Source organism: Aythya fuligula, chromosome 8, assembly GCF_009819795.1.
Source record: "Aythya fuligula isolate bAytFul2 chromosome 8, bAytFul2.pri, whole genome shotgun sequence".
NCBI classification, from domain to species: Eukaryota; Metazoa; Chordata; class Aves; order Anseriformes; family Anatidae; genus Aythya; species Aythya fuligula.
In genome coordinates, this window is record NC_045566.1 from 11,335,377 (window position 1) to 11,363,049 (window position 27,673).

At 58.2% G+C, this 27,673-nt stretch overlaps 2 protein-coding genes across 2 annotated transcripts in view; one reads left to right on the forward strand and one right to left on the reverse strand.

The window, feature by feature from the left end:
- Window positions 1–9,341: 9,341 nt before the first annotated feature.
- On the forward strand, window positions 9,342–11,865 carry HYI (hydroxypyruvate isomerase (putative)). Its single transcript, XM_032192448.1, has 8 exons — window positions 9,342–9,537; window positions 9,639–9,750; window positions 10,378–10,492; window positions 10,615–10,693; window positions 10,820–10,869; window positions 11,205–11,274; window positions 11,445–11,579; window positions 11,737–11,865. Exons 1-8 carry the CDS (start codon window positions 9,342–9,344, stop codon window positions 11,823–11,825), a joined length of 846 nt encoding a protein of 281 aa, XP_032048339.1. The 3' UTR covers window positions 11,826–11,865.
- Window positions 11,866–12,187: 322 nt separating this feature from the next.
- The window catches only part of SZT2 (SZT2 subunit of KICSTOR complex), a 55,669-nt gene continuing 40,183 nt past the window's right edge, over window positions 12,188–27,673 (reverse strand). Inside the window, exons 55-72 of the mRNA XM_032192596.1 lie at window positions 26,976–27,108; window positions 26,735–26,862; window positions 26,034–26,164; window positions 25,421–25,603; window positions 24,918–25,188; window positions 24,596–24,675; window positions 24,150–24,275; window positions 22,218–22,423; window positions 22,006–22,099; window positions 20,809–20,889; window positions 20,292–20,366; window positions 17,791–18,004; window positions 17,331–17,514; window positions 16,878–17,000; window positions 16,152–16,653; window positions 15,745–15,861; window positions 15,423–15,491; window positions 12,188–12,880 (exon numbers count right to left, since the gene is read on the reverse strand). Of these exons, the coding sequence (XP_032048487.1) occupies window positions 12,737–12,880; window positions 15,423–15,491; window positions 15,745–15,861; window positions 16,152–16,653; window positions 16,878–17,000; window positions 17,331–17,514; window positions 17,791–18,004; window positions 20,292–20,366; window positions 20,809–20,889; window positions 22,006–22,099; window positions 22,218–22,423; window positions 24,150–24,275; window positions 24,596–24,675; window positions 24,918–25,188; window positions 25,421–25,603; window positions 26,034–26,164; window positions 26,735–26,862; window positions 26,976–27,108 (2,861 nt within the window). The 3' untranslated portion in view covers window positions 12,188–12,736. The remainder of the gene's footprint in view (window positions 12,881–15,422; window positions 15,492–15,744; window positions 15,862–16,151; window positions 16,654–16,877; window positions 17,001–17,330; window positions 17,515–17,790; window positions 18,005–20,291; window positions 20,367–20,808; window positions 20,890–22,005; window positions 22,100–22,217; window positions 22,424–24,149; window positions 24,276–24,595; window positions 24,676–24,917; window positions 25,189–25,420; window positions 25,604–26,033; window positions 26,165–26,734; window positions 26,863–26,975; window positions 27,109–27,673) is intronic.

Genomic DNA, 27,673 nt, shown 5'->3' on the forward strand with positions numbered 1-27,673 from the left:
CCCACAAGGCAGCCGCGCTCGCGCTGCCACACACAGTTGCCATGGAAATGGTGACACTGTCACAAGCAGCCATCCTCCAGCCCCAGGCACCCGGGCACCATGCGGCCCCGCAGGCATGTGGGCTCCTGGGGATGCCGGCGGGACGCCCTGCCCCAACGGGAGGGGATGGAGCAGCGGCTCTTGGGCACAGCACAGGCAGGTGCAGGGGTACACGGGTACGGATGAGTCCCCCAGGCACAAACCGCTCATTTGGAGAAATGCTGGAAAAATAGAGACGGGCCCAAAGCCTGCAGACCAACCCCGGCTGCTGGAGCAGGTGAGCTCCCCGTGGGGGGGTCCTCCCATGGGATCAGGAGGAGGCACCGGGGAGGTTTCGCCGTGTCTGGGATGTAGTTGGGGCCTCTCCCACGCTGGCTCTCCAGGTCTGGCAACCCACGAGCATCTATGGCTGCTGCTCCCTGCTACAGCCTGTCCTCACAACTCTGTGTCCAAAAAGCATGGAGAAGGAGATCCCCATCAATGCAGACAAGGATGGTGATGGAAAAGTGACAGTGCAAACAGCAAAGGGCAGCTGAGGAGATGCTAAGCTCTGGCAAGCAGTGGGGCATTCATTGGGATTGTGTCAGCAAAGGGCTCGGAGGGACAGCGGGGCGCATCCCAGCCCAGCACTGTCACACAGCCCCGCTGCCTCCTGGGCAGCAGCCGAGCCCGGACCGAAACTATTTGTACTTTCCATCAAAAGGCAAGCTAAGGATGCAGAAGCTTTGCTGGCTTGGCTTTGTGCGGGTGATACAGAGGCTTGCGAGATGATAGCCACAGAGATGTCTGCTGCAGCATCGCAGCCTGAGCTGGGGGCACAGCACAGCTCCCTGCACTGCAAGGGGTGGCACCACGGGGCTTTATGGGAAGAAATGGGGTCTCCTTCCTAACACACGCTGCTCTCACAGGGGATGGAGGGGATGGCCCTGGGGGAAAACACCCCCAGTGGTAGCGTTGGATGTCTGGTCTGGCCCTGAGGGCAGGGAGCAGCCTCAGCTGGGGTTAAGGCAGTGGGGTGAGGACTCTGGCAGTGGGCGGTGGGCTCAGAGGGGCTGGGGGCAGCAGAAGGCCCAGCCTGGCCAGGCACAGGGGCTGCAGGGAGCCGGCTGTGTGGCTACTCCCCTGGGTGAGCAGGGGCGAGGGCAGGGTGCCCATGCCCAGCGTGGGGCACGCACCCAGCTGGGACCCCCGTGCAGCCCTCTGCAGCATCATTGCAGCTGCTGGAGCACCGGCAGGCATTTTGGGACCCTCCTAAAGTCCAGACTTGGTGCACAGCCCCGAAAGGTGAGAGCAGCCTGCTGGGAGTGGAGCGGGGCTGCAGGGCTGGGCTGGGCTCTGCTGCGCCCATGGTAGCGGCGCGGTGGCACCCGCTGCACAGCTCCGTTTCCCTGCCTCGTTGCTTTTGATTTAGCAGTTGCTAGAGAAACTAAAAGTTGCAGTTTGGGGAGCATCTGCATTTTAATGAGCAATTACCAGCAGTGCTGCTCTGGCCCAGCTGTTGCTTGCAGGGTCCCCGCTGCTGCTCGGGGCTGCCCTCACTGGGGCCGGGTCGGGGCCATGGGGCTGTGCCCATGCCCTTTGGGGTGTCCCCAGCCGGTGCTGGGCGGGACACCAGGGCTGGTGGCACTGTGGTGCCCTGGCCTCTGTGCTGCTCGGTGCCCCCTGAGCTCCTGGGGGCACCCCATGGCTCTGGGACCCACCAGCTACACGGAGCAGTGGGGCCAGACAAAAGGGGGGTGCAGGGGCCCAGGGCAGGACTCCCACACCCTTTGCAGCCCCTCAGTGTCCCCTGTCCCCTCCCCGGCTCACTGGGCCAGCCTTTCATTTTAACAAGGCTTTCAAGCTTAAGTGCTGCTTGCCATGACTGGGAAAAATTGATATTTTGAGAATGAGCTTGCGAGGGGCCATGAATAATTCACAATGGGGCGGTTCTGTTCCCATAAACAGGTTGCTAAAAAAAAAATAATACAAAACACGTAGCGCTTAACAAGGAAACAAATTACCATCCTGCAAACTCCAGGCCCCGCTCAGCCTCCCCTGAATATTTAATCTCCAGAAATGGGCTCTGGTGTGCAGGACTCATTGCCCAGGGAGGGCACAGCCCGGGGCAGTGGGACGGGACTCTTGTCTTCTGCACCACATCTGGGGGACCCCATGCAACACGGGAGCATCCCAAATCCTGCCCCAGTGCTGCGGTGAGGAGCCCAGGACCCCCATCCCCAGGCGGTGGGGACAGGATGGGGCCACCCACTGCCCGGGGGTCCGGCTCCCCATGCCAAGCTGGCAGCCCGTGGGCGAGCAGAGTCTGTTTGCTGCCACCCAGCTTCGCTCCCCGGCTGCTGGCTTCTGGCTGCCTTCCAAGCGAGGCGGCTCGGTGACACTGATCCAGCTGGCTTCCCAGCGGGGGGACCCCAGAGCACCCCGGGGATGGGATCCAGGGCTGGGAGCAGGTTAGGATGATGAGCATGGACTCATCCCCTCCATAGGCACCCCCCAAACCTGTCTGCCTGGGGATTCAAGCAGTGGTGTGGGAGCCCCCAGGTTCTCCACCATCACCCTGAGCCCCATGGACAGCGCCCAGGCCCTGGGGACAAGGGCACATATCAGCTCTGTCCCCAGGGCCGAGGGCACGGCGCCGGGGCAGCGATGCCGAGGACGAGCCCCGCGGCCCCGCCACTGCGCCGGGAGAATTAGCGGTAATAAGTCATGATCATCCCCTGATGACGAGCACTTAATGTGTGCCAGTTCTGCTATCAAAGTGCCTCTTAAACCCCAATCGCCCTGTCGATAGCGGTGGCAGAGGCTGATGGATCCCCAGCCGCCCGCTCGGGGCACTCCCGGCATGCCCCAGGCGGGAGCATCGATTTCCCTCTGCTGCGAAGAGGCAAATATTTGAAAAGTGATAAATAAGGGGAGCTGCCGGCTCGGTTGCACGCGTCAGCGCCCGGGATTAAGGCAACGAGGTGAGACTGCCCAATTAAATCCCAATAAAAATGGCTGCAAATTCAATTTTTCCCCTCGTCCATATCCATTTCCAGTGCCGAGGGTGTGGGGGGGGAGCTGATAACACAGAGTTCATCGATTGTCACTGCCAGGAAGAAATCTCTCTGAATTCAATTAGCTTGGAAAACATGCTGGGCGGCGCGGGGAGGTGGCTGCCCTCTGTGAGCACCCACCAGGCACGGGGTGATGGCACCCACAGGTGCCCACAGCGCCCTGGAGGGGTGGAGGCATCGCCCTCGCCATGCACCGGTGTTTCTCCTGTACCGGGGAGGTCACCCCAGGTCTTGCACCCGCAGCTGGGAGTGAATTAAACGTGCCCTCTGTGTCCCCTGGGTGGACGGCAAGTGACTGGGAGCTGCCCACGTGTCCCCAAGTGTGGCTGCACTTCAGGAAGGTGCCCGGCCTGTGCTGACCCCATAAGCAGCAGGGCTGGCCCCGTGCACCCTGGCCCCAGGGGATGGGGAGGGCAGCAGGTCCTGACAGCATGGGGAGCTGGGGGGCTGGGGCTGGGGGCTGGGGCTCTTCCCCAGCTCTGGGGCTTCAACGTGGCACGATGACCCTGCCGGGATGAACAGCCATCGTGTCTCATTGCCTTGGAAACCGAGCAGCAGCACTGCAAAGCCTTCCCTCTCCTCCTCCTCCTCCTCCGAGCTGGGCCCGCAGGAAGGGGCCGGGGGGCTTGGGGACGTGGGGGCTGTGCCCCCGCTGTGCTGCCGTCCTCCCTGCTTCCTCCTGCCCAGGTGTGAGGAGAGGTGCGAGGCCCAGTGGACACTGAGCCCCCACGGGGAGGTGTGTGAGGGACTGGGGGGCCCAGCTGGCTCAGAGGACAGCACCCACTGGGGTGGTCACAGTGGGGACGGTGACACCCGGCACGGGACAGTGGGGTCAGGGCAGGGCCCTGCCTGCCGCTGCTGTGTGCCTCCAGCACTGCAGCACCAAGTTGCCCGGTAACCCTCCTCCTCCTCCTCCTCCTCCTCCTCCTCCTCTTCCTTTTCCTCTCCTCCTCCTCCTCGCAGCCCAGGGATGTTCCTCTCACCAGGCACAACTGAGCTTCATTCGGCAGCCCGGGCACTCAGAGCTGGTCCCAGCCTCACTGGCCCCGACTCCCAGGGAGGAAGGGAGCCCCCACTGCTGGCCCTGTGCTGCAGGGGTGGGCAGAGCCCCCAGGTGGGCACCCCTCAGGTGGGCACCCCCCAGGATGCCACCCCCTGCCCCTGCCCTCCCACCGCACCCCAAAGTTCCTCCTGGGGCCCGGGCTGAGAGTTGATATTCTGCCCGCTCCCCTACACACATTGGCAATTAGATGATAATTGTAATATTTGCATATTCATAACAGCTGAAATTAATCGCATTTGCATAATGGTAATGAAAGGGACTTCATTAATTACCGCTTTTTTTTCTGGGGATTTTGCATATAAATGGCTTCCATTAGGCAGGTTCAGCGGGTGGGAAGGCAGCAGAGCTGTTTTGGGACAGAGCTGCCCCCGGTGCGGTGACCGTCCCGTCCCCGGCTGCTGGCTCCTGCCCGTCCCCAGCCCCTGGCAGCCCAGCGGGAGCAAGGACGGGCACCAGGGCTGCTGCGGCCACAGCTGCTTAAGGCCAGACCCGGGGGCACTCGGTTAGTGCAGGGCTGGGGTGATGCTGCTCGGGGCTGGGAGTCACCTAGTGCCGTCCTGGTGTCCCCATCCCATTGCCCTGCCTCTCCTCCAGGAGAGCCGTGCTGCCCAGAGGCTGTCACCATCTCTCCCTCCTGCTGTCCCCAGGGCTGCCACCAAAAGGGGACACCAGCACCTCTGGGGTGTGGGATCACTCCCGTGTGACAAACTCGGGGAGTCCCTCTTGGGCAGCCCCACCACAGAGGGGATGTCCAGGGGCAGCACCAGGGCACCTGCGGGACCCCAGAGATGGGGATGCGGGGACAAACGGTGCTGGTACCCCTTGGTCCCCAGATGAGACGCGAGAGAAGAGATGGCAGATGAAGGTAGCACGTGGAGGCTGGAGAGCTGGGAGCAGGGAGTGAAAGCTGGCAGTCGGCAAATGCAGATGCTGAAAATATCAATGAGAGCCAGCGGCTGGCGGAGTTGCGGGGAGCAGGAGATAATTGTGGAAGCAAACTGAGATAAAATCAACTGCAGGCAGCAGCAGCCTGGTCTGGAGGTGAGGGAAAGGTGACAAAGCTGTGGCCTGGCAGAAACTCTGCTCTAGGTTGTGCTGAGTGCAGGACGATGGGTTCACCCTGGCGTGAGAGGGAAGGGCAGCATCCTGCGCTGGTCCGGACGCCCCGGAGCTGGGGGCAGTGGGGAGCTCACATCCCATACAGAGCCGGGAACGTCTGGCTGAGCATGTTCAGGGCCTCTGCCTCGCAGGGAGGATGCTGCAGCTCCATCGGGGTGCAGGGGCACCTCTGCTCTGCTCTGCTCTGCCCCGGCCGGGGCCACCTCCCGGCCCTCGTTGCCTCCTAATGAATGGCTCCGTTCCTCCTGCTCCCCTCTCGGAAGAGGCCTGCAGAATAAATCAGTGCAGGAGACAGATTATGGCAGCTAAAGACTCCAAATGAGATGATAATTGCCGTGGTAATGACAGCGAAGAAGACCTGATGCTGCGGATAAGGAAATATCTCCACTGCTCTCGGCTGGTGCCCGGCCCAGGGCTGGCGCGGGTGGCACTGTGGGGACTGTCCCCAGGGCACCGTGACCAGGCACCACTCCCCTCCCACGCTGCTGCTGGGGGGGCACGGGGCTGTCCCAGCACCGCCTTTGCCCCAGGAGCCCCCCGCAGCACCGGGGCACCCAGCGTCCATCCATGTGGCTCCCCAGCACCCGCAGCGTGTCCCAGCAGAGGCGGGGATGCTGCAGCTTCGTGCGGTGCTGGGCTGTGCCTGGCACCCCAGGGTGCGGGACCAGGCACCAGCTGGGAGCACTCAGTACTTGTGGCTGGCCCTCTGCCACGGGGCCTGATCCTGCAGCCCACCATGTCCTCAGCACCTGCATCTGTAGGGGCACTGCTTGTGGGGTGAGGCTCGGCAGGGGGCCAGGAGCTGGGGTCGGGGCGCTGGGCGCGAGGCGGGCGGCACTGCCGGGGCTGTTTGCCTGCCTCTCCCGCCGGCTGCGTGTCAGCTCTAATTAGGCAAACTTCTGTATTCATTGCGAGCCCAGCCAGCGGAGAATTCCACAATTGAATTTTAATGCCCTAAAAACACATTACAATCAGCCTGATTAATTAAGAGATGGCTTAACACGGTGACCGGGCTGCAGAGGGACACTTCAGGCAGGACCACGGGGCTGCAGCCTGCTGGGGGCCAGCAGGGCCAGTCCCATCCCCAAATCCCCACAGGGCTGCAGGAGGGGATGGAATCCCTCCCTGTGTCCCACCACCAGGACCACTGGTGCTGTGCACCCCGCAGCTGCTCCCCAGCCGATGGGTGATGGCACAAGCCCGCAGGTGCCCTGCAACAGATTTGGGGCTGGTGGCAACGCTGGGCGTGCTCCCTGGGTGCAGGCAGCCGCCGACAGCGTGATTGCAGGCGTCTGCTTAAATATTTGTGTGGAGCGACAAAGCCCTGGGCTGGTGGGGAAATCGCTTCCCGCCGAGGTGGCTGTTACGGGGCTGATTGGCACCAAGATTACAGGGGTGCAGGGGAATCGCTCAGAGCTGACAAAATAGTTGTGACAAACGTGCGTGTTGGGGGCGAGGGAGGCGGGCATAGCCACGGCGCCGGCACAGGCGGCCCTGCAGAGGGGCAAAGCCCGGGGCAGAGCCTGCAGAGCCCAAAATTGGTGTCTGTGGGGGGCAACAGGGGGTGAACAGTGTAAAACGGGTGGGAAATGGGGAAATTCATAATCGTGGTAAAGGAGAAGTTACAAGCAGCAGCGCATAAATCAGGGGGAAATTGATAAAAGGAGCCTCTTGCTGGGAAGGGACCGGCAGAGGAGGGAGGAATGTCTAAGGCATAATAAGGCCAAAAGAAATCCTGGCAAGGCTATAAATCCTGCGCCTGCTGGAATTGTTCGAGCGCTAATGATCATGCAAAAACGCCAGACACGTTTAACAAATATTTCTGCTCTGTATTTGGAAAGAAGCGGGACGACATGTTTGAATCATACAAGAGTGATGAAGCCGTCTATTAATTACTGCCGGGAATGTTAAACAACATCTGCCAGCTCAGCAGGCCCAGGCACCGCCTGCACCGGCCTCCTCCAAGAGCTGGAGGAGAATTTGGCCTCCTCGTTAATTTCCCGTGAAATCTTGCGATGGCACGAAGAGCCCAGAGCCCCACGTGGGGCGAGCCCACCCGTGCTGCTGGGGCCGAGGCGGATGGACCAAAAGCGGCCAAATAGCAGGAAAATGATGCTGAGGGGCTGGGGGGTGAGCAGTGTTGGGCCTTCACCTCCTTGCCTTGGCCTTGCCGGGATCGATGTCATGTCCAGCCCCAGCTCTATGCTCGCTGATGAAGGATAGCCATAGCACCGGCGGCGGTGTGCGTTTGTTCCCCCGTGTGTGATGTATGGATTTTCATCTGAGCATTTTCGGAGGCTGCAACATGGCGAGCTCACTAAAGCACCCCGCAGAAATCCTCACCCAGGCTTTGTGGACAGGTTGGCAAGGTTCCCCATGTGGTGCCCAGCAGTGACACTATTACAGGTTACAGCTAAAAGCCAAAAAGTAAAATGACCCCCCAGCACTGCTGAATTAAAGGGGCTGTTAATCCAGCTGAACGAGAGCGAGTTTCCCCGATCCCAAGAGGAAACACCTCACATTTCTGGCAGGGGGCCAGCTGCTGGCTTTTTGTCTGCTGGTACCTCCTCATTCAGTCGGGATGGGTTTTGGGATGACTGCCCACCCGGCACGGTGATGGGCGCGGGTGGGACGTGCCACCCAGCCACCCCAGCCTGCAGTGGCGCAGCCCTCCTGGTCCCTGAGGGTGGCATCCGAGCCTGGGGACAGGTAGTTAAAAATCCAGAAACATCATTTTAAATTAAAACACGGCTTGTGAAGAGAGAGAGAGAGATGAAATCTTGCCCACAGCACAGCGAGCTGGGGGATTTAGGGGGTGCTGTGAGGACGCTGTCCCCGTGGGCTCCGAGTTGGCTGCTGCTGGTGCCATGGGGCACCCCGAGGCACCGTGCCAGGGAGCAGGGCCCTGCCGCCTCCCCATCCCTGCCGCCTCCCCATCCCTGCTGTCACAGAGGCCACAGGCGGGTCTGCGCCAAAATGTCAGCTCGCTAATAAAACGAGCCGGAGCTGCGCTCTCCCCGGGACCATAAAGCTCACGGCAGGGATGCGTCCACGGCTGCCGGGGCGGGCAGGGCTGGGGGTGCCGGCGGCATGGCGCTGCCCCGGCCAGCCGAGCGGCGGTAAATCCTCAGCACCCTGTCAGGGTAAAGTGACAAAACACCCGACTGCAATGCAGGAACTGCAGTTATAACAAGAGAAAATCAATGAAATATATTACCGGAGATATAAAGACGCCATTAATTTGTAGAGCCCAGCAGACGCGCTCGGTGCCAGCAGGGCAGGTTTGATGTGCAGGCTGCCCAAATCTACGCCTCGTGCTCGCACCCGTGGCCTCCTGGGGCCAGACCATGCCCCGTGCCCAACCTGGAGCCGTGGCTGTGGCCGGGTTTCCTGCAGCTGGAGTGGGCACGGCCTCGGCAGGAGCCTTGTGGCTCCACGGAGCAAGGGCCAGGCACAAGGGCCAGGAGCAAGGACTGGGGTAAGCACCAGGCTCGTTCAGGGGACGTGCCCCCGGGACACACGGCAGCTCCGTGCCTGCTGCTGTCCATCAGCGGGGACAGTTCTGATTATGGCTGAGAAGTCGAGTCAAGCTTCTCCTAATTGATTAATCAATAGCCTTAATTGAGTTGAGACTCTTTAACGGATAGCTTTGCTGCCACCTTCCCCTCTGCCTGATGTGCCCCGACCTCCTCCCAAGCCCTCCAGCCGCGGGTGGAGGCAGATGGGGACAGCAAGGCAGGGCCCTGGGGACACCTCAGGGGATGGCTCGGGTCCCCTGGCGGGTTTGTCACCGAGGGAGGCGAGAGCTGGCTGTAGCCACATCCTTGTGCTGCTGTGATGGGGCTGGGAGCAGCGCCACATCTCCCATGGGTGCTGGGCTGGGGGACAAGGACGAGGACAAGGATGGGGATGAGGACACGGACAAGGACAAGCACGGGGCCAGCCCTCAGCAGCCACCCGCCCCCCCAGCCCCGGGCGGGCTCCGGAGCCACGAGATGGCGGCGGTGCTGCCCCCTGCTCTGCATAACCCCGCCCCCTCGTTTGCATAACCCCGCCCCGCCGCCATGTCGCTGCGCTTCTCGGCCAACGTCTCGTGGCTGTTCACGGAGCTGCCGGGGCTCCCGGCCCGCCTGGAGGCCGCGTCCCGCTGCGGCTTCGCGGCGGCGGAGCTGGGCTGGCCCGAGGGGTGCCCGGCCCCCGCCCTGCGCCGCGCCGCTCAGCGGGCGGGGCTGCGCCTCGTGCTGCTCAACGCCCCCCCCGGTACCGCCGCGGGGACGGGCGCGGGGGGCACCTGGGGGGGCTCCGGGGGGCACCGGGGAGCTGGCGGTGACCCCCCCCCTCTCCTCCCGTCTCTCTCCTAGGGGACCGGGAGCGGGGCGAGCTGGGGCTGGGCGCCGTGCCCGGCCGGCAGGACGCCTTCCGCCAGGGGCTGGCCGCCGCCGTGCAGTACGGCAGGGAGGTGGGCTGCAGCAGGTAGGTGCCCGCGGGGCTCCCGCAGCCGGGCTCGGGGTCCCGGGAGGAGCCAGCCCCGGTGGAGGCTGCCCCGGGCAGAGTCCGAAGTCTCCCGGCCCGGCTGTGCCCGCAGCGCCCTGTGCAGAGCGCCCCCGGGGCAGGACCCAAATCCACCCCCACAGGGTGCCCGGGGCTCTGCTCCAGCCCTGTGATATCCCCCGGGGGCTCTCATCCTCACAGCAGTCCCTATCATAACCCTCCTTTCCCCCCCCTTGCCTCCAGTACCAGCCGTAATTTCCCCTCTGACACCAGAGTTGCTTTAGCAAAGTCCCTCTGACCCAACCCATGCAGCTGCCCCGAGCAGTTTGCACTTCCCGTTAACAGGAGAGGGAAAGCCAGAGTGTGGGCACCATACCCCCTTCAAACAGTTTAAGCACCTTGCTGTCACCCTACAGTTGCTCCCTGCATGCAGGCTGTTGTGGCCCTGCAGCTGGCTGCCATCCCCAGGAGCTGGCCCTAGTGAGCAGTGACACAAATCCCCCCCTGCCCGCTCCTGTCACAGCCCCAGCAGTCAGACCCTGCTCCCCTGCACAAGGGGAGGTTGTGTTAGAGCCAGCAGCCACCTGGGGACTGGATCTGTGTCTGCAGGATCCACCTGATGGCCGGGCGGGTGCCTCAGGGTGCCGACCGCGCAGCAGTGGCAGGGGAGATGGAGGCCACCTTCATCGAGAACCTCAGATACGCCGCTGACCTCCTGGCACAGGTACCAAGGCAATGAGCACTCCATGGGGGCAGCTGTTAGGGTACCGAGGACAGGGAAGCCCCAGCGTGTTAGGGGGAAGGAGCATTCCCCACTGTGCTGCAGGGTGACATTTGCTATTCCAGGAGGACATGGTGGGGCTGGTGGAGCCTATTAACAGCCGTATCACCGACCCTCGCTACTTCCTCAACACCCCGCAGCAAGGTAAGGCAGGCACCTCTCCCCCTGTCTCCTCTGAGGCAGACCCCCTGCTGTTACCTGGTCTGTACAGCAGAAAAGCCAAACGCTTCCAGCCCAGCAGTGACCGGCTCTCGCTTCTTGCCCCCGTAGCTGTTGGCATCCTGGAGAAGGTGGGACGGCCCAACCTGAAGCTGCAGCTGGTGAGTCTGCACTGACAGCTCCAGGGGCCACCTCACACCAGGGAACCTTGCATCCCTTCTGCAAAACAACCCCAGTGCCTGGGCATAGCTGAGAACAGGAGGCAGGAGCCACCCAGCACAGCAGCGTGAGGGCCACAGGCAAGGGGTACACTTCAGGGCTGGGCAGCCCTGCTCCTGCAGCCCCAGAACACAGCACACAGGAGCACGGTGCCTGGCACCCCAGGGGCGTCCCAGTGGCTGGGGGCATGTTATCCCCTCCTGGGGACATGGGGAGGTCAGGGACCTGACACAGCCATCCCCAAACAGCTGCACCACCTTTTCTGTTCCCTACACAGGACATCTTTCACTGCCAAATCATGGATGGGAACTTGTCCCGCAACCTGGAGACGTACCTCCCGCTCATCGGTAGAGCCCTGCTCCTGGACTGGCTCCTCTGCAACCAGGGGGCAGGAGGGACGGGGAGGGGACCCTCCTGCACACCAGCTGGGGATGAAGGGCTTCTCTCAGCTTACCTTGTACCTGCAGAAGGCTGCAGGCAGGGCGGTCTTGGGCACAGCCTCCCATTTCCTCCGTAGGTCATATCCAGATAGCACAGGTGCCAGGGCGGCACGAGCCTGACAGCCCCGGGGAGCTGAATTTCCCCTACATCTTTGAGCTCCTGGAGTCCCTCGGGTACAATGGCTATGTGGGGTGTGAGTACACTCCAAAAGGTGAGTAGGGCTGGGGGCAGCACGTGGCCTGAGCCCCCCAGCAGATCCTAGTATGGACCAGCACTGGGGGACAGCACAGTCCCTACCTGGGGACAGCAGAGCAGAAGCTGTTCCAGCTCGCTTTGGGCTGCCAGCAGGACGCTGTCTGTCACTGCAGGAGACACGGTGGAAGGGCTGGGCTGGCTGCGCTCATACTGGGAGAGCCGCGGTTTGCAGCCTGGTGGGACCAGCAAGGCAACGGAGTAAAGGAAATCACTGGAATAAAAAAATCAAACCAATGGCCTAACCCAGGAGTGTGTCTGTCTTCTGGGGAAAGAAGGAGGTAGGGAGGGAAGGTGTTGATACCTAGCATGAAGAGCATCTGTGTCCTATTCCCCTTTCCCAGGCCATACTCAGCACCTTTGCTTCTGGGGAGGATCTAGGCAGAAGTTTCCAGGCCCCTGTGCTGAGGGAGCAGTGACTTCTAGGGAAATGAGTGAGTTTTCCCATTCCGCCTCGAGCTTGCTGTTCTTGCTCAGGTAGGAGTCTACAGAGAAAACCCAGCCTCCTCTGTTCCCAGGGAAGGCTTGCCACATCCTAGCCTAGCACAAAAGTATGGATCTGATTGAGTTTATTTCACAGATATGTCCATGGCTTTAATGTACACCTCCATAAAACCTTCCCCTGGTCCAGTTCACCCTTCCTGTCCCATTTGATGCTCTCTTGACGAAAGCAAAGGCCCCGGAGCAGGCCTCCCTGCCCAGCGGTGCAGTCTTTCCACGTGCAGTGCTGAGCAGTGCTGCCCGCTGTGCACCTCCAGCCCCTCCTGACAGGCAGAACTCACTGCAGGTGCCCAAGGCACATCCCTGAGAGCTGCTCTGCTCCAGCCAGGCTGCAGCAGCCGAGCTCCTGTCCTTGCGCTTTGGTTCAAGGTCACTCAAACCTGCACCCTGGGCCCCAGCAGGCAGCCAGAGACCAAGGTGCAGCCGGGGCTGGAGCCCCCGCGGAGCAGCTGGGCTGCCTGCACCCATCCGCAAGCTCCTGTTGGGTACCCATGCGTGCTGCCAGCAGTGGTGAGCACAGGTCCTGCCCGGCGGTCTGTCCTTCCCCCTCGTCACCCACGGCACAGGCGTGCAGAGAAGCGGTACGTGTGTCCCTCCAGGACGTGGGTGCCAGCGCTAGAGCAGGCCTGTCCAGAGGTTGAAGCAGGCAGTGTTGATGACCGACTCCAGGTGGTGGTACGTGGACACGAGCTGTGGCAGGGGGCTCTCGCTGTTCTGGGGCTGCACTGGGAACGGCTCCCGGAAAACCACGGTGAGAGACTGCCGAGAGGAAGGAGCAGGTCAGGGGATAGGATCAGGAGGAGCACCGCGTAGCCCCTAGCGCAGGTGCGTGGGCACCCGCTTGGCAGAGTCAGGCAGAGAGTTGGAGAAGTCCCAAAGTGCCAGCGGCACTAAGCTGTGCCTCCTCCTGTGACAGCATGTTTGAGCCTCCTCCCAATTTTCACGGGGGAAATTAGGTGCAAGGACGTGCCCACCCCCCGTCCCAGCCCCCGTGCATCTGCAGTTACACAAACCCTAGCAGCTGCCTCGGGAGAGGAGGGGATCCTACTGCCTCCACAGTAATAAGGGGTTCCAGGGAAATTAGAGGGAAATTTCTTCTACAAAGGCAAAGAGTAGGAGTGGAGCGAATGGGGAAGGGGAGGAGATTAGGTGTAATAACTGCAATCCTAAAAATAAATGCTAGCTGCTCTGTTCTCATTAATAACTGTACTGACAAGGTGGGGCAGGGGCAGAGGGGGGCAGAGAACAGGGTGCGGAAGAGAAGGTTGCAGGAACCGAAGCTGAAGAAACACGTAAGTGACTCAGTGCACTCAGAGCAGCACCGTGGGGGCAAGACACAGACTGGATGTTCTCCAGAGCTGAAGCAGAGCACACCTAGCAGCCAGGGCCTCCCAACAAACTTGTGAAGCCCTGAGAACAGCTACCTGACTGCAAAACAGCCACTGCACTGCTGCCACTTAGGAGGGAAGAGAAAGTGATTTGTGAGCCTAACTCCAGGAGTGTGCAAGGCTTTAAAGCAGGCTTGGAAAGAACAAGGGAAAGGCAGCTCTGTGGTACCAAAGCGATGTGCTAACAGGAGAACTTTCTTTGATAAGGTCATATTTCTAGACAAAGGAATCATGGCACATCTTATCTGAGCTTCGGGAAGGATTTGATGTAGGGCCACATGGGAAATTTAGGTAAGCTGAAGATAGGAATTAATGCAAAAAAATTAAGGTGAAAAGGGTAGTGCTGGAAGGGGAAGTGGTTGGCTGGAGACGGGTTACAGATGGAGCTCCTCCAGGATGGGTTCAGGGACTCACGTCGCCGAGTACATTAGTGAGTGGCACAAAGATGAGGAGCACGTTGATAAAATTTGGGGCGCTAATTCAAAAGTGGATTGGGATAATACAAAAAAAAGCCCTAAAGATTTTTTGAGAGGCCACAGGAAAAAAGATGAAGGTTTAGTGGAAAATACACGGTTATAACAGAAATCAAATCCTTCATGTTCCTAAGATGGAGCTCACTGGGAGAGGTGGTGGAGGTGCGACAGGGGCTGGCTTGTCAGTGACCACGCGGTGGCACTACGAGCAGCACGACAACCACGAAAAGGCAAAACCACCCCAGGTTGTACCAGAAGCAGCCAGCAGGGACAGACAGCAAAGCCTGTCTTGCGACTGCAGAAGGCTCTGCTGAGATTTCTCAGGCACACTGCGTGCAGTCCCAAACACCTGTGTTTACAGGGGCTGACCCGAGCCTTTCAGGCTGTGAAAGACAAGGAAGTTGTCAGGGAAGGGAGGCCTGAAGCTTGTGCAGCACAGGGCTAGCAGAAAATTCTGCCTTTAAACGTGGAGGTCAACATAGGGCTGGGAAGCAGCAGGTACATCTAAAGAGCTGTTTCAGCTCTGAGCTGCCGCTGGCTTGAGAAGTGGCAGATGAAAGTGGCTGCAACAAGAGCTCCAGCTCAAAATGGGAAGGAGGTGGCATCAGGTGGCAAGAAGCACTGAGCAGCCTTCCAGCAGGCACCACCTCTTCAGTCTCCCCTAGCCACGTAAGATGATGGTGTGCAGTTTGTTTCCAGAAGGATCAGATAGGCTGCAGTCCCTGCTAAAGCCTCACTGGACTGAAGCACCCTTTAGATCCCCTGCTCTCACACAGAGCTGCATTCCCTGTGACCCACCCGATGCCCTGCCTGCAGCACAGCTGATAACAGAATATTTTTTGCTTTCAAGTCCATTGAAGGCCAAGGCCCATGCAGCTTTGCTGTGACCCTTGCTCACAGTTCAGGTCCCCTTCCTTTTTGCTCAGGTAGGAGCAACCTCCAATATTGCAGTTACGTGTGCTCTAGCTTTGGACTGAATAGGAAGGACTCAGCCTGGACAGAAACAACTTGAGGGATCTAAAAGCAACCCTGTGAAAGAAGAGGGGATCAACTGCTCACTGTTTCCCAATATAAGAACACAGGGGCATCAAATACAGAAAAAGCTTAAGTACGTTCAAAAAAACAAGCCAGGGAAGCTCTTTACCCAGGCTGTAATTGCATCATGGAACTGCAAGTCGGGGAAGTCACGGATATTAGAAATTAACCAAAAGAAATAAAGCCACTGAGGGCTATTAAATACAAGGCCTCTAGCTCAGGACAACCCTGTGCCAGATGGTCAGATGTTGGGACAGTATTTGGGAAAGGTGTCAAAAGCTTCTTGACTTGCTCTTATTCTTCCCACTGCTGGGAAGAATAAGAGCTCTCAGCCATTGCTGGATGAATCCAGGCAGACTGCTGGCCTGAGCCGATAAAACTGCTCTTGTGTTCGTGAGTTCTTACCGTCTTTCCTGAATGAGAGTCGAGGAACACGAGAACGAAGCAATCTGTGAACTTCTGGTTGAGCACAACCTGTCAAGAAAGCCACAGCACACATTGGGAAGGAGACAGCACAAACCCCAGGGCAGGGCTATGCACTACACCCACCCAGGGACGTGCTGATGTGCAGGGTGAGGGGCCCGATCAGGAGCAGCAGAGAGCAACATGGCAGCACCCCAACTGTGCTGACAGCACCCACCAGGCCCCTTGCTGTGGGAAGCCATAGCAGGAGAGGGCCCTGGAAAAGGGGAGACAAGCCACAGATGGGCCACAGGCTGGGTCTTACCAGGTACTGGGTGCCGGTTTCAGCGTTGTGGAAGTGCCGGCAGCTCTGGGGAAAGCGGCTCAACAGCACTTTGATGAGGCTCTGGTACCACGAGACTGTCATGGTGAGGAAGCAGCCCTGTGGGTGGAGAGGGGCAGATCTCAGCCGTACAACGCTACAGCAGCCTTCAAGAACCAAACCAGAAGCATCTCCCAGAGCCCACTGAGGTGTGCTGGCCCAGGGCCGGTAATTCTCCACAGACTGATCTGTGTGGCCTCCCCCTGCCAGCTAGGAGCCATGTTCCTGCCTCTGCTCCCCCATCAAGCAAGAAGAACTGTGCTCTGCAGGCCCTCCACCTGCAGCCCCACTCCATCCCCCAGCACAGGACGGCCACTGCTGGGCACCAGGATCACAGCCCTGCTGCTCACCAGCTGGGGATCCACGTCAGCGATGGATTTCCCATGCACGGCGTCGAGCAGCTCCTCCAGCTCCACCAGGGACAGCTTGCCCAGCTTCAGCTTGTCGGAGGCCAGCGGCTCCAGGAGGAAGAGGCGCTTCCAGAGGTTGTCCCTGCGGCAGTGGCACTTGGCCAGCTGCACCATGCTGCTGAGCTGCTTCTGGGCCGAGGCCACCTCCGAGGCCAGCAAGGGGAAGAGCGGCGAGGTGTAGAAGAGCCCGGGTCCCAGTTTCACTTGCTTGCCCCCCGCATAAAACTCGCTGCTGTCCTCCACGTCCTGCCACAGCTCCTGCTCGGCCGGCTGCTGCCGTGCCAGGCTCGGCTCTGGCTCCGCGGCCTCCCAGGCCGCCCGTCCCACCACCGGCTCCAGCACCTCTCGCTGCAGGCGGGGCAGCTTCTTGAAGCGCCGCATATCGGCCGTCAGCCGGGGGAAGAGCTCCCGCTGGCTGGTCATGATGACGTAGAACCGCAAGCTGAGAGCAAGGAGACATTGTGAGCTGGGGAAGGGCAGCTCTGCCCCCACCAGCAAGGGTGTTCCTCTGCCCAGGGCAGGGCAGATACCGCACTGCCCTGTGAGGAATCTCCCGAGGTAGCACCACACCTGCCTGTGATGCCCCAGACAAGGCCAGTCCCTCCCAGAGCCCTCTTCCCTAGCCAGGAAGCTTCAGGGACATGCCTCCGAGCCCTCGGTTCTCACCGGAGCATGCGCCTCTCCGCCTCGCTCTGCTCCTCGAACGGTGCTGCGCTGTGACACACCAGCAGGGACACGTCAAAGTCATCGTGATGACGCAGACCTTCAGAGTCCTTGTAGGAGCCCGAGCTGGGAGCAAAAGCACATCAGTGTGAAGGGGATCTCACCAGGTTCCCACAGAGCTCTTGGTCAGCACAGAGTTGTTGGGCATGTGAGATCTGACACAGTAGGACCCCTCAAAAGCACTGCAGGAAGCGGGTCAATCGCATGTGCATACACAAACACACATGGCCACCACCCCTGCTGGGCATCATCTCAAGAAGGCTGGGTAGAACCGCTGCCTGGCGCTATGTAGGACAGAGTCAGCTTTGCTGGCACCTTTGAGGGCAAACTCCTCAAGACTGGGGTGGTGCCGGGCAACTTGAGGCAGCTCCAGGAGCCTGCAGCCGATGCACTCACCTGTTCCAGATAGAGACCAGCGCGTACTCGTTCTGCTCAGTGCCTGGCGTCCCCTTCTTGCTGTCACTGCCCGTAGCTGGCCGGGCCATGCGCAGGGGTTTCATGTGGTAGGTGTTGGCGTGGTCAGCAATGTAGTTGTACAGCTGGTGGGCAGTGATCATGTTGGTGGGCAGGGCCAGCATGCCTGGTGGAGGAGGACACATTATTACCATGGGAGTCACTCGGTGTCTGTTACCTGGGCAGAACACTGTCCTACAAACTGCTCTGGGGGACACAGCTCTAGAGCAACCAGCCTCCCTTCCATAGCGGGGCAGCAAGGACTTCCCCTAGAGGAGCACCTCATGTCACCCTCCTCCTGGATGTTTGCAGGGTCAGCTGTATTTGTAAAATACTTGGGAACCTTTTACCAAGTCATGGGCTGGTGGTCAACCCCTGACTGATTACCTGTTGAGCTACTTACCCTGGAAAACATGGTTGCGGCCAAATTTGGGGATGTCAGGGTGATGGGCGATGAAATCCTCCAGGAAGCTGGTGAGATGGTAGCCCTGGCGGAGAGTCATGTGGGAGCCCAGCAGGTACTGGTGGACTATACGCAAGTGGAAGTCGTAGCTGAATGAGTGCACGTGCATGAGGTCCCGCACCTTGTCACACTCCTCCGTGAAGAGCATGGAGAGCTGTGGAGGGATAAGGAATCAAGGCAGGCATGTTACCAAGCACCTCACACCCTTGTGCATGGCAGCACCAGTGCAGTCACCCCTGCCCTGACACCACAGCAGGATGCAGCCCACCAGCTGTGTGCACAGTGCAAATAGCAGACGTGCAGACCTGGCCCCTGGGACCAAGGGAGCCAACTTGGTAGCAATTTCCAAACCTGCCCCCATCACTGGTCTCCAGTAGCAGCACGGACTGCTCAGCACTGCCTCCTTTTCAGCATCAGTACCTCTCCCCCTTAAGCTGAAAGCCGTGTGGATGTGAAGGAGGACACAGCCTCCCTTCAGCCAAGTGCTGCTCTGCACTGCCTCGTCCCTGAGCAGGTACAGGATGCACCGGGGCTGGAGCCCCAGCAAATTCTGGATCCCCAGGCAAGGACTGACTCACCGAGCAGCCCTGGGAGCAGGAGGCAGCACTGCAGCCTGGGCAGAGTGGCTGACCCAGAGATGGGCATCAGAGCTGCTAATGCCCCATAAAAAACAGCGACCCAGCCGTGGCTGGTGTGTCACAGCTGTGCCTGGGGGACAGCCTCTCCAGCACGGCTGTCCCCTCTGCCCAGCATGCTGGACCTTCACCAAGGCAGCACCAACCTTCACACACACACGCCCTCAGCCATGCCCCCAGCACAGCTGCTGTGGCAGAAAATGGTGTTGGTGAAGCCTCAGCCTTGCCCTCATGCCAGGAGCTTGCAGTGCCATTTTCATGTCTTTCAGCTCTTTGCCCTCTTTGGCAGTTATCCCACACCCTAATAACCTCTTGGCTTAAGGATGGGGCAAGCAGGGAAACCAGCAGGCAGGAGGCAGTGGCACAAGAACACATCTGCTCTCTGCCCCGTGAGCCAGAGGGCAGCCAGCACAGCCGGGACCAGCCCGGCAAGGAGCCTATAGCTCCGTCCCTGAAAGGGCAGGGTAAGGAGCAGGGAACACAAGGCGCTGCCCCATGCGAGCACCTGAGGCCCACCCCATCCTCCTCCCAAGCTGTGCTGCCCTCTGTGGCACACACTGCTCCAGCAGCAGGAGGTGAGAGGCTGGCTGCTGGGGCACAAAGGGTGAAAGCACAGCCCGTGGGTTCAGCCCTGCGCTGGGCAGGCCCGGCTGTGCCCAGCATGGCAGCGGGAGGAGAGGACGTACCGCGGACTCAGAGACGGAGCTGGGTCCCATGCAGCTCTTGCTGCGAGCTCTGGCTGCAAGAGTGCCCTGATGGAGAGAGATGCACAGCCAGTGGGAAGAAGGACAAAGCACTGCCCTGTTCCTGCTCCAGCCCGTCCTACACAGGCCCAGGGTGGGACATGGGGAGAGACGGGGCAGAGGAGCCCTGCCCCACCTGAGGGACCTCTGGGCTGGTTCCAGCACGTGGCAAGGCTGGCCAGCCCCCTGCAGCAAGCCCCGTACCTCTCACCCGCTGCTCCCAGCACCGTGCCCTCCCACTGCAGAACCCGGCAAAGCCTTTTCCCAAGTGAGCCAGAGAGCCTGGATGATCCATGCAATGCCAGCTGCAGACTGGTAACCCTGCCCTATGCAATGCAGGCTTCCCAGGAAAGCCTCAGCCAACTCTCAGGGACTACAGCAAGGTCCTTGTAGGCTCTAAGCTTACACAGCTATTCTTGACATATGTAAGACAAAATATAGCTACAGAGCCACCCAGGAAAGGGAACTACGGTCGTATGTTTCTGCTGCCTCATACGGGCTGGAGGTAGCCAGCCTCTAGGCAGCCACCCAGTGCCCTGGGGTCAGGCAGGAGACACCCTAACGCACCAAAAGAGAAGGGTGCAGGCAGCCACGTGATGCTGTAGAACAAGGCACAGAGGTTTCAAGAACCAGGGCTCATGGTGTAGAAAGTGATCTGCTCCAGCAAAGGGCAGCCAGCCATGTTCACAGATCCCTGTTCCCATTCTGCTTCCCTCTTGCTCAATGGAAGCAGAAAGCTTCTGGCTTTCCATGCACTGACTTTCTCTGGAGCAGCCATTTTTGGCCAAAATTGCTCCTGTTCCTTCCCAGCATGTTCTAAACTGCTCCCCAAAGCTAGGACAAGAGTCATCCTCTTGTCAAATCGCCCATCCCCTTGCATTGCACTCCAGGTCTGCTCAAGCAGCCTGCTACACAGGGCATGTGGCTGCAGAAAGCTCTGCATGGTTCTGCTTTTCCAGGAGGGAGCCGAGCATTCCAGAACTTGCTGCACCCGAAATGCCCGCTCTGTCCCACAGCAGCCCCTGACTCCAACGAGCACCAGCTGTGTTTGCAAAGCCATTACCTGGGAGTTGACAGACTGGCCCATGGGGATCCGCGAGCACTCCAGTGCGTACTGCTTCACACAGAAGTAATAGCCCTGGAGGAGAGAGCACACTGAGCACAGCACAGGCCTTGGGCCTCTCCAAGGAAGGAGAGCAGCTCCCACAAGGCTAGCTGCACTTCATACTCGTCAATTCATCCTCTGGGCTGGGTCCCTGACACTCTTGCTCCCTGTTTCATCTCCTCTCCTGTCTGAACTAAGCAGGCCTCAGGGAAGACCAGCCAACATGTGTCTGAAAACAGAGAGCACTACCTGGTGCTAAGTTCTTGCTTGTGTCAGTTCCACTCCAGGCAACTCTTACTGCTCTCAGCCCTTCAGAACTGTCCCTAACTGATTCAAAGTCCTGCAGGACTGTGGAAGATGCAAGACCAGAAAGGACTAATCATATGTTCCTGCTGCACTCCTCATCTTTCACGCTGCCTCCTCTTCAGACTGTCCCAGACTCCCACAGCCCATACTTTGTTTCTTGTTGTCTCACCTGGAAGGCCAGCTCCATCAGCACAATCCCGCCTGGAAGAGCTCTCTGCAGATGATAAGTGGCAACAGCAGGGCTTGTGCTCTGGGAAGACAAAAACAAAGCTGGAGAAGCTCTCTGGCACAGGAGAGCAGCCCCCACACCAGGGTGCAGGGCTGCCATGAGGTTCTGTGGCAGAGGTGGAAACAGAGGAACCTCATCAACCAACCTCACTGGAGGCATGACAGAGCTGACTGTGAGAAGAATTCTAACAAAGCTAATAAGCAGCCCTTGAGATGCTGCTCCCTTCACCTCCTGCCTACACTGGGGAGGTCTCCAGTTTGAAGGCCCTGTGAGCTGAGGGGTGATGCTGCCCACAGAGCCTCACTCCCACCTCTCCCTGCTGAGCACTCACCAGGTTATCACATCTGCCTCACACAGCAGTTATCAGAGGCATCCAACTGGGATTTAGAGCTTTGCTGCCAGAAAATTCACTTGCCCCTGCACTAAGCTGTTCCCGTGGATTGCTCTCTCCTTGTTTTAACTGCAAGGTGTTGTCTTGCCCAGTCTTGTACCAACTTGGGCCCCCAAGCATACCCCATAAGCAGGTACCAGGAAAGGGTGACAATAGGGTTGGCAAATGCTGTGCTTCCATTCTCCCTGGGTTTCCTGACCCACAGGTGGATTCTGCCTACCTAGAAATTTTGATGGATTCCTCTTCCAGGTACTTACCTATTCTCTCTTTAACCCATATAAGCTCTTAATGTTCACAAAACCAGTGCCACCTGATGAATGAAGAAACACTTCCTTTCACTTAGACTAGCCCCCAATGTTCTCATTTGATAGTGAAAAAAGACAGCAGGTAGCCAATCCCTTTCCTGGCTAGCTATGCACACAAGAAGGCAGCATCTCCTGCCCTCAAGTTGTCCTGCTGCACTTTCAAGCTGTTACTGTCCTCTTGAGTTTTGCCCTGGTTCCACCCAGTCTCAGGAAGGGTTTCTGAGAGCTGCAGGAAGACAGGCAAGAAGAGAAGGAGGTCCCACCTGGCCCACCATCCCAAAGACGGCTCTGGTCTAGGTGGATTCTTTTCCTGCTTCAGTCCCCTCTCTACTCTCACACTTCCCTTCCATGAGAAACTGATTCAAAAGCCAACCAGAAGTGCCCCACTCCACAGCCTGACTTCCATCCCAGTTCCACTTCTCTAGCAGCACAAGCACTCACCTTGGGACTCCCCTCTGCTTTTGGCTTTGTGTAGGAAAAGGATCCTCTCCCCTCCACACCCATTGCTGCCAGAGCTCGGATCCGACTTGTGCTACTGGAAGTGACAAGAGAGAGCCTTGAGCAGGGGAACCGACCCCTCCAGTTGTGCCAACCCAGGGCACAGCTCTGGGTCAGCCCTTCTCCACCAACAGCTCTCCCAGAACATCACTGACCTGCGAGTGGTGGGTGACGGTGGCCGCACCTGGACCAGGATGAAGCCCATGCTCTGCAGGTACTGGATGTATTGCTGCAAGAAGGCGTTGCACATCTCCTGCAGCCAGGGCTCCTCCTTCAGCTTGCAGGGCAGTCCGTCCGCCGAGTCACAGCTGTGGCTGCGGTCTCTCCCTGAAGCTGTGGAGTCATTTGAGCGGTGGCGCTTCTGGGAGAGAAAAATAATTTCCTGAGGAGAGCTGCTGTGACTGTTGTGCGAGGGGATGCTCGCTGGGAAACCACCAGCTGTGCTGGCTGAGCAGAGGGCAGATTTCCCGCTGCCAGAGAGCACTAACAGCTGACACTGCACGTGCTGGAACACAAGATCCAAGGCTTACCCAGCCCCTGCCTGACCTAACAGCACTGCAACGGACTGCCAGAAGAGGTGCACTGGCAGAAGGGGATAGATAATTCACATCTCCCCCCACAGAATGGCTTACACAAAGTCCTGCTTCACTCTCAGCCGGTTCACACAGAGCTCCATGGTGCCTCAGCTTCTGCTGCCATGTAACAGTCCAATTCTTTTATGAATCCTGGTGACATCTCGGGTTTTACTTTTAGTTCAGTAACACAGTATGAATAATGTTTCCTTTTAACCATTTTCAGTTCCCCTTTTGATGTATTTGAATACTACTTGTCTTTGTGCTATGAGACACTGAAGTTTCTTTTCTTGATCTCCCTCCTTTGAGCCTGTGGCTCTCTCACATATTTCTATCTGCCCTTTCATCCACCTGCCCCAGAAGTAGGTCTCTTTACCTAGAGTCTCTCCAGCTTCTCTCTAACCTTCTCTGAGTTGCTCTAGTTCAGTGCCTTAGCCACAAGATGCCTGGTGTCTCACTTGTCCAAAGACATTCATCCACTAGTATTTTAGAAAAATATTAGAATATCATCCACAATAACACAATTTTCTGATGTATTCTAATTGGTTTGCCTTCTGTATCAAACTGTCCACGAATTGCAGAAACCCACTGGGCTGTCTACTCTGCTCACACAGGCTCTGCAGTTAGTGTGCAATACAGGAGGAATTAAAGTTTCTTCCCACATTGTGCTCTGCTTTCCTGGGAACCAGGTCCCAGCTCCAAAATACCCCTCATTTCACAGGCTTCTCAAGGGCGAGTTCCTTTCAGCCCTTCTGTTCGGAGCAATCTGAAGTGCTACACAGCATCTCCGAGCTTGGCATCTCATATGTGCTGCGATAACTTATCTGCAGATACAGAACCCAATACACAACCTTGAAACCCCTGCTGCCAGGCTCTTCAAATCAAATAGCCAATTTTCACTTTGCTCTGTTCCAAACACAAAGTTAAGATTTCATTGGGGTAATACTTTTCTTTTCTCTTTTGAGTGCTCAATTTCTGTAGCAACCTCTGCTTAAAGACCCTGTCAGAATCCTCTTGACATTTAGATAAATTACAACAGCTTTTTCTTCCCTTCTCACACGTACAGACCATGAATGGCCAGTACAGGATCTGCACTGCTTAGACTCTATCAGGCTGCAACCTGCTCAGGATTCAGGCAGCTTGCTTTCAATTGTTCCAGCTATTTGCTGGGTCCAGGCAAGTTCTACCAAGTCTGGCTGCTGAATGCACAGGGGGAAGTTTTGTTTCCCCAACAGGTTAGAGCCAGACAGCTGGCTTTGCTAGACTCGCCCCTGGATTCCCTGGGTAGCCAAGTCTTCCTAGGGATGGTACAACAGCAGGAAAAAGGCTTTGATGACCCAATGATTTTCTCAGTCTCTGTCTTCACCATGGTGAAAGCCCTGGGCCAAGGGTGCAAATTCATCCTGTAATGCAGGGGTCAGCTCTCCTCTGAGCTATCTTGGAAAAAAGACTGCAAAGCCATCCTCTTTTTTCCAGTGCATAAAACCAAACCCACTGTCCCTTTCTGGCACTCACCTTCCCCTCTACCTTGCCCTGCTGATCAGTCTGGATCTGCTGCCGGAAGGCTGGGTCGAAGAGCAAAGGGGTAGCACAGTAGTGAACAAGGCGTGAGGACTGCTTCAGGGTCTCCAGGTCTGCCAGCTGCATAGCACAAGAGGAACACAGTTACAAACATTACAAACATGCATAACTCATCAAGACCAGGAACAAGCTGTCTGTAACATTACCGTGCTGCTCAAGTGGGGATCAAACTTTCTAGGCAACCACCCTGCTTTTACAGTTCTTCCAGTACTGGGCAGCAAAGCTCCATTTGAAAATCCCAGCACTAGAGCCCAGCAGACCCAGAAGTTCAAGCAGAACACACTGCTCCACGGCCAGATACCACCCCCGGTACACAGCCCACTCCGAGCTCCGCTGCTCCTTTTTGGGCCCACTTTGCTGCCTGCCTGAGCTGCACTCACACTGATCGGCATGTTGGACTGCGCTGATCTCTGCTGCCAGGTCACAAAGAGATTCTCAATCTTCATCTGCTTCTCCAGCTCTGGAGGAAAGAGAGCAGCCATAGCTGTATCAAGCTACATCCCCAAATACTGTCACTGCATATCACTCCCATCCTCCCCACTCTACTTACACAGGCCACAACCCATCCCATTACCCCACAGGAATAGCTCAGAACTGCCTCCTCTGCCAGAACTTCCAGTTTGCTCCTTCTGAGCTCCTTTTCCAGGAGCAGGGGTGGGAAGAGGCAGTTAGACTCCAGTGACAGCACGCCTCTTGCTTTACCTTTCCTCTCCATGCTCTTGATTTCCAGGAACTGGGCCCCATGCCAAGACACGGGGTCAAAAGGTCCCAGCTCGGGCCCATGGGGTATGTGTTTGATAGTGGTAACATCCCGCAGAGCTTCGTCGAAGGGCACCACATCGGGATGGAAGTGCAGAGGTGGCAGGCTGCGTGCAGAGCTGCTCAGCCGGCCTTGGTCCTTGCTGGGTGGGGGAGTGGGGCTCCGGATCAGTGCATCCACCTCCAGAGTGGAGTTCAGGAAAGGATTTGGCTCCTAAGCAAGGAGACACAGCCATGAAAGCCTCCTTACTGCCAGCCTCAGAGCAAAGACTCACAAGAACAGAGTAAACCCAGTTTCTGTCATCAGTTGGGCATGCAAGCTCCTGGGGATGCCTTCCAACTGGTGCACAAAAGCACAGAAGTGTCTGTAAACCTCCTCAGACCCCAGAGCTGCCAAGGCCCCTGCAGATGGGGAAAGGAGTGCCCTGCCGGGCAGGGTGCCCTACCTGCTTGCTGTCCTCATGCCACGGCGTGTCCATGAAGCAGTGGTGGTGGAAGAGTCCCAGCTTCTGGCTGATGAGGCAGTGCACGATGTGCGACCGGGCGTTCTGCCACTGCAGCAGGCGAATGAGTGAGCAGTTCAAGTTGGCTCCCAGGTCTGGGGACCAGTTGTAGGTGTAAAGTGTCAGCTGGAGAGAGAAGAGAGGGAGGAAGGGTGAAAGATCTGCTCAGTCCTGCACAGTGACACAGGCTGCTCCAGGTGCTTTGGGAGGGACTTGCTGCAGCTCCAGGTGGCTTCAGATGGTGAGGCTGGGACAGGAATAGTGACAGCCACCCATTTACACCACCCCATTAACAGCCACAGCAGAGGGTGTTGAACTGGCAGCACAAGTGCCATGGCTGATTTGGGCCCTGCTGTGGGCAACAGGCAACTGCAATCCACAGTGGGACAGCAGGAGCCAGGGACAGCTGCAGGGAACTGCTGCTCTGCTTGTGGCACAGGGCTCCTGCCTGGGGCAGGCTGGTTGCCCACAGCAGCACTGTTCCTCTTTCTAGCCCTGGGCCAGCTGGGAAAAGGCTGGCTTTCAGCAGGCAGTATCACACAGGCATCATGGCTACCTTTTTGTCAATAATCTCCATGAAGAGAAACCTCTGCCGGGGTGCCAGGTCTCGTCCAGCGAGGCTTGGGTCAGAGCCTCTCTCTGCTGAGCTGAATTCCATGGCCTCGAAGCGCTGGAGCCCTTTGTGAGCTGGAAGAAGCCAGAGATGTCACCCTCAGTACCCAGAGCTGTCACCCTCAGTACCAGTCCATCCCAGGACAGCAGGATTTTGTGCCATGGTACTTACTGCTCAGCTCATCACTCCCAGAAGACATCTGAACACAGTCCACACATCATCTAACCAAGACCCTGAGCAACAGCGTTGGTATTTTCCTCATCACAACCCAAAGCCTCCCCTCTTGGGGCCTTTGTTCACTTTTACCTTTATTACTTACGTTGCTGTGATAACCCTGTGTGATCACTCAGCTCACCCTGGCTCTGCTTCATCATGTCCAAAGAAAGACCTCCCAGGCCCCACGATTTTCATCTCAATCCTATTTGCCCAGTTCTTCATATTTTTCCCTGCATACCTCCCCCTGAGATACCCCTTGAAATAGGCAGTTAAAAGCAAATCTGAGAATAAGATCCCAGCAGCTGACAACGGACACCTCACTGCCCACCTCTGGGCACAGGCAGCCCGTCCCAGCAAGGAGAGGCACCCTGCCCATACATCTCGCACCCCAAAAGTCCCCAGCACACAACCCCATGGAGCCTGCTCACCCTGCTCCGTGCTGCAGCGCCACTGGTGGAAGTTGCGCCCCAGCAGGATGAAGTGCCTGACGGCTGCGGGGCGAGGACTGGCACTCTGGCCGGGTTTATAGGGCAGGAAGGCAGTGCTCCCATGGCAGCTGCAGGGAAGAGCACCAAAGGTGTGTGACAAACAGAGCCATGGGAGCAGAGGCTGGCACAGCTGATGGGCTTCTGCTGGTGCCGAACAGCCCCCGTGAGCCACGTAACTCACCTGATCTTTTCAAACACCTTGACGGTGGTGTCGCTTGCCAGGGCAGTGACCAGGTTCACCACTTCCACCAGAATGGAGGACAGGAGGAAGCGGGACACAATCTCTGCTGAGCACTGCTGCACGGACGGGCACCCTGTGGGGGAGAAGCACTATTGGACTCAGCCAGGACTCCCAAGCCCTGTCCTTGGCAGTGCAGAAGGCCAAGGGGGCCCCACAGCAGGGCTGCTGCCCAGGGCAGGCCAAGTTCCTGCTTTGCCTGAAGCAGAGACAGAGCTGTAGAACAACGAATACAAAAAAGATAAAAGCTGAGATCATCCCTGTTTCAGGTTCTGGCCTGAAGTCAAGCCTGAAACAAAATTTCCACATGCCCTGAGCCTGGCACTTCATTCCTCCATACATTCCTTGCTTCCTGCCTTACTCCTCATCAGAGAGGGTGGACAGGTCTGCCTTGCCAGCGTGAGGTGTGAGGACAAATGCTGGAGTGGGCAGTATTCAGAAAGCAGCAACAGAGCAGCCACAAAGACCCATCTGAAGGGCATCCCTCTTCCACTTTGCTGCCTGCCTCCTCCTCTCCCTCCTTGCATGGGTGGGGGTTTTCCATGCAGCTTCTCAGTCCCAGAATGTTTCAGAGGCTCAGATCCTCCCTCCCTGCAACATCTGGGAGCTCCATCATTTCCACAGCTGCTGTGGCCTGAGAT

Coding starts and splice junctions, on each gene's coding strand:
- HYI (XM_032192448.1), top strand. CDS start 9,342: ATGTCGCTGCGCTTCTCGGCCAACGTCTCGTGGCTGTTCACGGAGCTG. Junction 10,694..10,819: donor CCTCAACACCCCGCAGCAAG/GTAAGGCAGGCA, acceptor TTGCCCCCGTAG/CTGTTGGCATCCTGGAGAAG. Junction 11,580..11,736: donor GTGTGAGTACACTCCAAAAG/GTGAGTAGGGCT, acceptor CTGTCACTGCAG/GAGACACGGTGGAAGGGCTG.